Raw genomic sequence first — 12,553 nt, forward strand, 5'->3', positions numbered from 1 at the left:
GAACCTGAAGGAGGTGGGTGGCCTGTAGGGCTCCAATTGGCCTGCTGTAGGACCACCCCTCCCATCCAGCCACAAGGCTCTATGCCTCTGCAGGCATTTCTGCTTTATTGCCAGAGCGGACAGAGCTGTAGCCAGCAGCCATGTCAGGTTAAGGTCTAACAACACATCCCTTCTCAGTCCTACTTTGGAGTGACTACTGAAGCAGGGTATTCCATAGTACACAATATGCTAAAAGGTAGAAGCTGACTGTGGGACCTGGCTTTCGTTGCTACTGGCTCCAATGAATGGGACAGTTAATGCCCATACAGAGGAAAAGTCATGAGACAAAGTTCATTAGAGGGGAGAAACTTAAGAACTTAAGAAACTTCTGAGAACTTACAAAAAGAACCATAACTTCTCCAAGAAAGTAAAATAAGAAGCTTCCTGTGGGGAATGGCAGACTGGTACTGCTTTTTAAAGCAGTGCTGACGGTGCAGCATTTCTGGGTGCAGGCTGGGTCCCTGCAGCCTGAAGAATTCTCCGGGTAAGGAGAATTCAGGAAGTCATCCCTTTTGTTCTCCGGACAGCATTTTCTTTTTGGGTTGGGTCATGGAACAGAGTCCCTGCAATCAATTCATGATTGAGAATGCTGGGAAGCCCAGATGTAATCAAGTTCGGGGCTGCACCGAAGCTGTAAAATGGACAGTAAATCTTGCCACCCCATTTTTAAAACACCAAGGGTATTTTTTGTTTGTTTGTTTGTTTGTTACCCAGGGAGACCTTTTGCAACAAAGAAATGCAAAGCTCTTGGTGATTTTCATTATTTTTGGAATTTATTAATTTGGAACAAAGATAAAAACTAAAAAAGATGAAAAACTACAAAAAAACTTTAAAAAGTATGAAACACAAGAAAAAAGAATACATGCATAGTCTTACCCACTTTAGAGCGCAGCAGGAGTAGGGGTGGGAGTGGTTGAAGAAGATGTTACCTTCTCTCTGTGGTCACTCCTTCCTGCATTGGGGTTGGTGTTTTTCATATGTGAACTTATGAGATATATATGTTTAAGGGAGACTACTGCAAAAATACTCCATTATGTCTGCATGCAGAAATAACTTTGAAAAGCACCTCCAGTGTGTTACTTTAGAGGGTCTGACCAATTGTTTTTCATCTTTGCAAACTCTTGGCTTGACTCAGATTGATGCCTCCAGGGCTTCTGCCTGAGTTTGCTACCTGCGTTTTATGCCTATGGTAAGCCTTTGCCCTTCAACAGTTGGATAACAAGAACCGTCATAGGAATTGTGAGTAATTGGCAAAGACAGTCTGTATCCAGCCTTTCCCTATTCTTGAAAACTAGCATGCAGGACTGGTTGCCTGTTGTAACAACAAAATGACTGCTGAGTTGTCTAATTTGAGCCTGATCTACTGACAGCCAGTTTTCTTTGTTTGGCCCTGGAAGGAACAGCAACCTTGTAGAATGTATTCCAAGAGGTCATTATTCCTACCCACACTTCTCACACCTCCCACTATTGCATTCCTGAATTTGCCATGCTGGTGTAAAGCTGGTGTATAGAGGTTTCAGAATTCCACTTGCTGGAGACTGTGGACCTAGAGAACATTGCTGGCAGAAAGGTACGTCTTGGTGAGTGAAAGGAAAAGAACAAGGAAGGCGAGTGTTCCACACTTGAGGAAGTGGGAGAGAATGCAAGGCAGAACTCCCTTCTCTGCTCCTCACTACCACTACAGCAGCAGCAGGACTTGCTGCCATGGCTCAGTGCTGTAAGGTCAGCTGTTTCTCAAGGGTTATCTAGAGGATGGGAGGAAGGTGCATTGCGGGGGTGTGGGAAAGAGCCCTTTGTCCAGAACAGTCTTTATACACTGATCTTAATGTTTTTCTCTTTTAAATTCATGGTGTTGATTTACTTTTCAATTGTATCGTCTAATTTTTAGCTTGCTCCAAATAGAGTCCCTGAAGCATAAGGTACAATGGTACAAAGGCAACAATAATGTAAGTCTGGAATACAGAACTCTTACACAAGCAGAGAATTGGTGAATTGCATTAATTCAAGAAACACACATTTCCCACTATCTATTTCCTCCCATTAATCTCTTCTTGGGCCAAACATGGCCATATTGATCTATCCTGAAAGTACCAGCTGTAATCTAAAAGATGTATTTGAACAGATTACACTTGAGATAGTGTAGCATAATAGACAGAATATTGGTTTTACACCAGGGAGGTTCAGATTAAAATCTCCCTTAGCTTCACCATAAAGATGGGGGCATCTCTCTGTCAACCTAATCTTCCTCACACAGTTGTTGGGAGAATACCACAACTACCACAAAGTAGTTTTCTACCACAAGCTCTCTGGAAGAAAAAACAAATCTAAATACTCCACTACAAGCTCCCTGGAAGAAGAAACAAATTTTTTTAGGAATCAAAAGTGAGTACCACAAAAAGACAAACATGGTTTCACATTGTCTCTAATAAAATGTTGCTCTGAATATTCTGCTCTTTGAGGGTTAGTTTTAAGAACTATGCCCTGCTTAAGACCATCCTTCAGGTTTGCCCACAGAACTCAAACCTGAGAGTAAACTTGAAAAGATGGGCTCTATTTTACCCTCTGGAGAAGGAATTTTCTCTCATTTCCAAATAAAGTGCAGCATCCCTAATGGAGGAAAAGATGCATGGATAATTTAGATTCATAACTGGCCAGAAAATGGGCTGGGGCACCAGGAAACAAATTGAGGGGTGGAGCTGGAATCTGAAAGGCTCTGCATCTCACTGCATGAGCACCTAAGACTTATTTCTACTGGAGCCACAATTCAAAACATACACTGTATCAGAATAGATATTAATCTGTGGGCTATAAATTGACCTATAAGATACTGAGCAGATAATTAGGAAGAAGGGTAGAAATGAAGCAAATTGCTATCTGAATTAAAATGAAGGATACTTTCTGCATTTTGTTCCTGATTGTAATCCCTTAGAGTTAGGATAGAGAACTCGGAAACAAATTCTAAACTAGTATTATCTGATTTTTTCCACTTGCACTTGGAACCTGCAAGTTCCAAGATTCAAGAAACTGCAAATGAATGAGCAAACGACTTCTAAAACAGTGCTTGACTTTTGTATCTCTTCTTAAAACACAAGATCAACAGAAAAAGGCACTATATTTTTTCATAATAATGACAGTACTACTATTTAATGGTCATACCTATTTTTTTAATTAGGAAAAGGGATTTCTACCTTTAGCATTTACGCTAACTATGTAGGTTTATTTTATTGCTTATAACAAACTGTACAACCAGTGAGATGGCGAGATGCTTCTAAAGAACACTACCATGTATTTTGAAAGAAAGGGGAAGATCACTGTCACTTGAGAGGTCAACCAAAATACACAGCCAGTCACTCCCTTTAGATCAAAGGGATAATCTCCTATTGTCATATCTCTCATATATATTCATGAATTTAAGTATATATTCCACATTTGGTTTATATTAGGCCATCAGCGTACATGGAATTCCTAGCTAGTTGCATACTGAACATAACAAAAATACTTAGCCTCAGCCTGTTTGCCAAGTTATGGCCCTTCGCAGGAGGAGGGAGGCGGTGCCAAACTGAGATTCACATCTCCTTGCGTCTCCATCATAACTCAAGACTTCCAAGGTTTCTATTCCAGAGGAAATGCTGTGGGGTGGAAAGCTTTGCAATGGGAAACCCACTGTTACCCTGGCTATTTGGACTTGATGCTCTGCAGTGACTAACTGAAATTGATTATTTTTTTCCTTGCCTCTGAGCCTGAGAATCTTTGTGGTGAAGTAAGAATCTGGATAGGGATGGGTACCAACTACCTCTCTTTTTAGTGCCCTCCCTACTGGCCAACTGGAGGTAGCACTGGCTGGCTACAGGAGAGGACAAAGCTCAGCACTTGTTCACTGCTGCAATGCTGCCAGAGGATAAGGGAGACAAGGTCAGGGGTTCTATGGAAGTGCCCTATAAGCCTTCAGATTATGCTCTAAGAAATTTGAATCAGTAGTTATGTTAGAAGCACTGTCTTCTATAGGAGCTTAATGTTCCCATTATCTTAGAAGAAGCAATGTTTAGCCTTCAGAGTTATCTCTGCATATATTCTTCAACTGAAGGAGACACTTTATTTTCATCATCTTAATGCACTCTGTCAAGGCCACCAATTAAAAACAGAGGCTTCTTAATCTGCAGGAAAAAAATTACCACTGACAATTGCAAGGAGTTTTGCATTCTGGCATCAGCTCCAAACACGACTTTATACTATAATGTCCTCCCATCTTTAGCAATATGAACAAAATGCACTTTGATTTGTCCTTGTTAGTAAAGGTTACTCATATACAGTGAATTTTTTTTCCTAATCTTAAAACCTAAATATGGCCACAAAGCAAAGTTCAAAAAGGGAGAACGACATACAGAACTTGTATGGTTCTATGTCAGAGAACCTAAGGACCTTTCTCTAGGATATCTTAAGGAAATATTACAGAAGTAGTGTCCATTACAAATCAAGCTGGTCAGAAACTAAAGGGCCTATAATTCTCAACCTGATTGGTCCAGCAGGAAACAAATGTGGTTGACTGTCAGAATGCTTCAGGAATGGCAATGTATTTCCAGTGCCTACATTCAAGGCATACAATATACACTGATCCAGTGCCTGGATTGAGATTGCTCAAGAATTCTGTACAGGCTACCTTAAGTTCCCTTGATGATGAAAAAAGTGAGATAAATGTAACAAACAAAATAATACATTATGTTTGTTTTGAGATCTTTAGATCATTTTTACAAAGATTTGCATTTTCATATTAATCTTTTAGAATAGGAAATACCATTTTTCTTGAAAAGGTTGCCATTGACTTCCTCTTCTTTTAGTCTAAATGGTTTGATAGTCAGACAGATTCACACAAACATAGAATCAGTTTGCTTTTAGACTGACAGACCCCACTATAAGGCCAATCTCCTACCATCTCTCAATAACACTTAACCTCAGAAGCAACGTAAGATCAGAGGCTCTGCATATTCTTACCTTTGCTCTGCCAGTGCTCTGAAGAATGTGCACCATAGCACAGGCCATCTCCTCTTTGTTTCTGACACTTATCACTGGCTCCAAAACAGAGCATAATTCAGTGTAATTGTTGGTTACAAATTCAGCAAACTCTTTGTATTTTTCCATAGGAAGGACGATGATAGTCTGGTATCGTGACTTGATCCGGATGGATGGCACTCCAGACTTCCCCTTATTGGCTGTGGGAGTGCTGATGGTGTACCACTTTTCCACAAATTGTCGACCGGTTACAGTAGCTATGGGAATGCTGACCAGACCAACATAATTATTCTTATAGTTTTTCTTTCTCTTTTCAGTGTCCTTATAGATGTGGACAGTAATGCTATAGGTGGGTGGAAGTCCAGAGAATTCAAACTGTTCACCCCAGAAAATATTGTCAGCTTTTGCTTTACTGGTAGTTCGGGCAACTAGTATTTCATCCAGGCATATTTCACAGAAATACTTCTTCTTGGGGGCCAAACCTTTGGCTTCAATGATCCAAAGACGCAACACGTTCTCATCTCGTCGGCAGTTATCCTGGAGACAGAAACACTTGGTTTACTTATCACAAGGAATGTTTATTCTATGTGGTTCTTATCTTTCATAACCATGATGATATTTTTAAGTCTTGGCTTTCTATTTATCTTCTTTTTAAGATGGCTTATGAGATAATAAATACATTTCTGAATTCTCTTTAAGGGAAGCTCCAAATTCAACATGTCTGATCATGCCTGGATTTCTAGCCTCTTGAAAAAGCAAAGCTGAAGCCAACAGAGTATGGCAGTCAACTGGACAATTAAAACAACACTAAACCAGGAGCACTCCTCTGCTATGAACCTTCTTCTTAAGATGGGACATGACCCCATACCCAGAACAGTATATCCCCAGTCTCAGACCATCAGCATCTACGCCTTTGCTGGATTAAGTTTCAGTTTATTCTCTGTCAGTTATTTTTTTCAGGCAGCAACCATTCACAAAGGACTATGATGCTACTGATGAAGAGGAAAAGGGAAAAAAATATTTGAGAATTGAGGAAGTTCAGTTGCATTGGTGGAGAGTATCTTGGAGTCTTGTTGAGATATTGGGAAGCCATTGCACCAGTTTGCCTTCTGACATCTGGATGCCATGTGACAGACCATTCTTCTAGAATGACCTTACCCAGCATCATGTATATTAGGAAGGTGACCTTCCAGATTTTTTTTTTAACTGAAATCTCCCAATGGTTGGAAATGACAGGATGGTAATCCAGAACTATTTGGAGAGCTAAAGGCTGCTTGATGAATACTATAGGCAAAATGGAACTATCCTGTGAGAGAGAAATTGAATTAGTACAAAGTAGTACTTCCTCCCCCCCACAACTTCTAAAGAAGCAAGTTCTGAAGTGCATTAAAGCTATTTGCATTAATAAATGCTGGGAAATTCTAGAGAGTTAAACAAGGTCACCACTCCTCTATGTCTCTCCCATTATAAATCATGTATAAAGGTAATGAAAGTAGTGTGCTCCCAAGTCCATCTGAAAGGAATCCATACAGTAGTTGGTAATGTTCACTATTAATATATTAAAACACTGAAATTGGCAAACATGGCCAGCAATTAGGAACTGTTTCAAAATGTGACAGATTCTAATTTTGGATAATCTATACATATGCATATTTCAGTGCAATCACCAGTATTCATCACTGTACCACTTCTCTACTAATTTCCCCAAAGTACTTGGAAGTACTTGTTCAACAATAAAATCACTGATTAACAAGGTGACATATTTACAGGTTAAAGGTGTAATCTATCACACTTTTGTATCAACAACGTCTAACTGGGGTAACTAAGCAGTTTTCCTTCTGAGGCAGCTAATGTGATGTCTCAAATCTACTTAAAAGGGTATACTTGTTTGGGAAGAGTCGGATATCCCAAGCTATTACTCAGGATGCATTTTTCAATGGATGCTTTTCTGGGGCTGTATTTTACATGATACCTTATTAGGCTGGATAGCCCTCCGTATATTCTCCATCCAAATGTCTCTTTCAGCAGCAGAAGAGCAACTGAAGCATTTACTACAACTGGAGCAAGATATCTAGAACATATTACAGAAAGTCAGGATGAGCTAAGCTTACAACTGAGATCGTAATTGCATGAAAGGAAACAGCAGAGATACCCCAATACTTTACAACATGGTAGCTTAATGAGGACATTTATGTATATTTATATTTTTATAATGAATCTGTTTCAATGATATTTTAATTCTTCTATTGTCTTAATTCTATTGTCTTAATGAAGTCACGAAGAGTCGGAAGCGACTAAACAAATAAACAACAACAAATTGTCTTAATTCACTTGTAAACTGCCCAGAGTGGTTTGTAGAGATGGGTGGCAAAGAAATGTGATAAATAAATAAATTTAAACATAACAGAATCCTAATCCACTGAGCATTTTCTTGGGGTATTAAACAGCTCCAAGTGTCAGAAACGTTATGATCTCATTTGAAATCCATTAATTGTGGCTGAAATGTTCACCAAATCCTCCCAACTTGGAGAGTACAGTTTTCAAATGGAATTTAGCCTGAAAGGTTGATTAAGTTAATAAATCTACCTATAAAGTAATAAACAGCATTGAGGGACATTTGAAATAACTGCTTTTTATAGCTTATATTAATGCTGGTCATAAATCAAACATTTTTCTAAACAATATTTTTATCACTATTGTAAAATCATTCTTCATTTTTGTTTTCCAATTTGCAGTTATACATAACCGGGCTGTAAAGAGCTTTAGATTCAAAGGAAAAGAAAGTGCTTTGGAGTACACATGAGCACTCATGGAACACTGACTGGCAACTCCTTAAATCAATTTACTGTATGTCTTTCCAGGGATTCTGCAGATATAGCAGGAAAGACAGGTTGAAGAATTGGCTGAAAGAGGATATGTTTGTTCCCACATGTGCTCTAAAGCACCTTTTCTCCTTTGAATCCAAAGTGCTGCACAGCCTTAATAAACAGTTATACCTGCTTATAAAAAAGTTTGTGTGCTATCTAACATAAAAAAGACATGATACAAGCCTAGTACTAAAAGAGATGGAAAACAATGAAGAAAAAAATAATGAACAAGCTTGAGAAGGAAAACATAGGAAATCCACAAAACATAGGATTGCACTAAACATTCTGCTAAATATGTTGCACCAACTGACACTTACCTTAATAAGGTTTAGGTCTAATAACATCTTGCTTTGCACAACAGTGTAGAGAATTGGAATAAGCCTACATCCCCATCAGTTTTAAAGTTTCCCACAAATTACAAGTTATATTATAGAGGAGCAATGGTTAGTGATCTGGTTAGTATGAAACTTCAAACAACACATTGGAGAACTGGAAAAAAGTGACTGTACCAACTACCATATAAGTAAACATATTTAAATATTGTTTTGTTCTTTTTGAGAGGGCCACTTCTCATAAGAGATAAATCTAAGTTTGTCGCCCAGCTCATTGTATTTAAACTAGAAAAGGTGAAGTAACACAGAACAATTTCCTTTTCATGGAATATCAATAAAAAGTATGTTGTAATTTTTCTTGTTTCCTCCAAAGGAACAAATTTGTCAGGCAACCTCCATGACAAGCTGGATCTTTGTCCATGAATGTGTGTGCACATGTATATAGTTTTTATATTGAAGAAGTTTCACCATGATTTAGCTCAATGTATGTTTAAATACAGTAGGTCCCAAATTCAGTTCAGCAAGCTAGCTGGAAAACTATTATTTCATTTTTCACCTTAGGAATAGAAAAGGGGGGAAAAAAACTTTGGAAAAAATATATTAAGGAAATTAGTTAAAAAGCTCTTGAATACATTAAATACCAAAACTAATGATTCCCAATTTGTGGTCCAGGACAACTGCAGTCTTGAAGGATATTGGAAGCAGTCACTGGTACATACATCAAAATAATTATTTTTTCCTTTTGCTTTAATGGCAAACATCTCAGGAGATCATTAAATCTCCCAAGATGTTCATCTCCTACCTAAAATGTTTCAATATTTCAGTTGGAAACAAAGTTGCCCATGACTGGTGATCTAAGATGTTGGCCATTTTATTCTCAATTGGTTTTAATTTAATATTTGAAATTTTGAACGTGAGATGGTGATGTTGCAGCATAAGAGGCATTAAGAAAAAGGAACCAGTAGCCAGGTAGAGGGAAAAATATAAAAGTTGTGCTTCAGCTGCCCCCCCTGCAGATAAATTTGGGGAAGGGGAAGGGAAAGGGACAGTGAATGGACAAGATTACCTCTATGATCTGTGATCTGTTGCAAATGCTACAATGACAAACACTTGTTAAATTTTGTAAGCATTCACCAGTAAAGACTGCAAACAGTGACTAGAAAACAAGGCAAGCTAACTAGATGACCACTAATAATTACTGATACAATCCAAACATGCAAATTATTTCCTTATCTGATGCTGCATTGCTAATATGGTCCTTAGAGATAAAACTGATGCCCAACTGTGACATAAGTCTCCATCAGTTGACAAAGGCCCAATAAGACATTTCCCAGTTCCTTGTCGCTTCTCTTACTCATTCACTGCAATGTTCACTTAAGATTGAAAAGCAACTGAAAATGTTCATTTCTGTTCAGTAAATGGTATCAGTTACCTCGAGTACATGAAAATTATCAGATAATCAGATAATCCACTATGTATCACAGTCTTCCATTATATTCTTTCTTTCTTGGAATAAAATATATACCTTTATTTATTTACTTACTTACTTACCTCAAAGCAGAAGTCTCGTCCAATTATACTGCTATGAAGTGGCATGACAAAGACTTTCTCATCTGTCCCAAGATCTAATGTCTCAATAGGACCTCCTGGACTGAGCAAGGATTCATGGGAAAATGATTGTTTCAGCTTTGGTAAGCCACGGGACCTGTACAAAGACAGTAGAAACTGGAAATAAGACACCAGGAAAAATGGACGTGGTTTAATAAAATTAAATTGTAAAAGCATCTTTTAAGGTTTGCCTCATTCCAAATATTGGTTGGGAAAATGGAAACCTCTAACAAATGCCAGTCAAAATTTAGCAAATTCAGAAACCTAAAACAATTTTGCGTGTTAGTATTTTGCATTCTGGATTATTGGTTAATGGTTCAAATGTTTCCTACCTGTTTCACAGAATCCCAAATCCTACTAGTAATTTCCAAAGGCTTTTTATCCACTACAAATGAAAATGTTACATTTGTAGAATTGTACTATTTCTCTTCCTTCCCTTCCCTATCCAGTATATTCCTTTAAAAATAATGCAAAGGCTGCTCTGGAAATGAAAAATGTATGTGATCAACTCATATTATCCGCCTTAGTTGTATCAGTCTTGTTTGTTTCTCCAAGGGGCTTAGAGCAACACACATATTTTTGTGTATTTCATGTTCACAACAATCCCAAGAGGCAGGGTTGGCTGAAAGATAATGGGGTCAAAGTAATTCAGTAAGTCACTCAAACATCTGAACCAGCTTCCAAGCACAATATTATCCACAATGTCCACTATTAATATTCCCATTTCCAAAAATACAAATGGGATAGAAACAATTTTGACAGATCTATTACTCTTATTCTAAAATGTTACAAAATCTATGAGTTTTGTTTGCAAATAATATGAGAAGACAGATAATCTTATTAATCCTATTCAGGCATTATATTAATTTGGCATGCTCCACTTGGGAGCATTCCCAATCAGCCCTCTTCCTACCTAAGGGACTTCAATTACATTGGTTTCCTGGAGACAGCCAAAGAGAAAAATCTTTGCACAGCACTTAGCTCTGAATCACATCTAAGAGGCCATCCTAAAAAAATTGAAGGTTGGGCTGACACAAAAATGAAACAGGATTGCATTTCATTTATATTTAGCTGTAGAGAATTAAATATAATCCATATAGTTAATATGATTTTCTCCAGTCATGCATTTAACAATCTTCACTTCTGTCACATTAAGAATTTTATGATTTGGTAACAACTTTTGGAGAGAGCTAGTTTGGTCTAGGCTTTGGACTATGCTCCTTTTTCTTAAGACAGTACAGGTAGTCCTCAAGCTACCACCATTCTGTCAGCGACCACTCCAAGCTACAATGGCACTAAACAAATCGTGGTTATGACTGGCCCTAGGAGTTCCAGCCATCCCAGCACCCCCACGGTCATGTGAACGTGATCTGGGCGCTTGACAACTGGTTCACATTTATGACTGTTGCCGTGTCCCACGGTCATGTGACCACCACTTGCAACCTTCCCTGCCAGCTTCCCCAGAAAGTCAATGGGGAAGCCAGCAGGGAAGGTTGTAAATCACTGCCCTATGTCTCCCACACCTGTGCACCCTCCCCCAGCCTCTCTGTGCTGACGCCGCACTGGCCCATGCACCCTCCCCAACCTTCACTGGACCTCCCTCGCACTCTGCCCACTCCTCCCTCGCACCCCTGCACACCTTCCCCAACCCTCGCTGCACCTCCCTCCCACCTCTATGCACCTCCCCCGACCCTTGCTGTACCCTGTGCACCCCTGAACACCCTTCCCAACCCACATCTCACTCCCATGTACCCTCCCTGACCTGCACCTCTTGTGCACCCCCTCACATCCGAATTCACCTTCCCTCACACCCTCGCTGTGGGATTCAGTTAACAACAGCAACCAGGACTGCAGGGATCGCCATCACTAAGTGATACAGTTGCACTTTTCGACTGCATTGCTTTGTGATGGAAATTCTGGTTCCAACTGCCATTGTAGGCTGAGGGCTACCTGCAGTTTATTTGTAGGTTTTATTGTGTTTTACCATGATCAGCTAAACTGGAAGTGAGCCTCCTGGTTGGTATACCTTATGCTTTGTTACTGCTAGAATGCAATTCCTTTTAGTGGCATTGGCCACAGTGAAGCATCAGCTGCTATTTTAGTATGGTTAAGCCAGAAGGTTTCCACTTAACTAGAATTCATCACAACTAATCACAATAGTAGGAACTTGCAGATTTCTGCAGTTTGCTCTCAATATTTTAACTACAGCTAGGCACTAAAGATCAAAATAGATACACTGGCCTAGGAGAAATTATCCCACATACACACACACAAGCACACACATACAGTGTAAAGGATCTAGGCAAACCTAAATCATGGAACCAATATTTCAAGAATGCCTAATAATGCCTAATGCTGTAACTCTACCAAAATCCAAATAGGTACTGAAAATGTTGAGCCTCTGAATCTTGTTAAAATACCAGAACTAAAGCAAAGCAAGTAAGCTAACCAGGACCATGGGATTGACTGCTGCTGAAGAATTGCCAACCAGATGGGGAATTGCCATCACCAAGCCACAAGCAAGCATCAGGCATCTTTTGTAAACAATATGTATCAGCTATAGAGATGTAGAGCACAAAAAGTTTAATTCAGTGTTTTTCAAACTTGGCAACTTTAAGATGTGTGGACATACATTAAGTCCACATATCTTAAAGTTGCCAAGTTTGAAAAACACTAGTTTAATCAGTACAATAGACCTCT

General features: G+C 39.0%; 1 protein-coding gene across 1 annotated transcript in view; it reads right to left on the bottom strand.

The window, feature by feature from the left end:
- The window catches only part of RASAL2 (RAS protein activator like 2), a 209,094-nt gene that overhangs the window by 24,823 nt on the left and 171,718 nt on the right, over positions 1-12,553 (bottom strand). The window contains exons 6-8 of the mRNA XM_063298479.1: positions 9,797-9,950; positions 7,019-7,117; positions 5,029-5,583 (exon numbers count right to left, since the gene is read on the bottom strand). Coding sequence (XP_063154549.1) covers positions 5,029-5,583; positions 7,019-7,117; positions 9,797-9,950 — 808 coding nt within the window. The remainder of the gene's footprint in view (positions 1-5,028; positions 5,584-7,018; positions 7,118-9,796; positions 9,951-12,553) is intronic.

Source organism: Candoia aspera, chromosome 3 (genome assembly GCF_035149785.1).
Source record: "Candoia aspera isolate rCanAsp1 chromosome 3, rCanAsp1.hap2, whole genome shotgun sequence".
In the NCBI taxonomy this organism is placed as follows: domain Eukaryota; kingdom Metazoa; phylum Chordata; class Lepidosauria; order Squamata; family Boidae; genus Candoia; species Candoia aspera.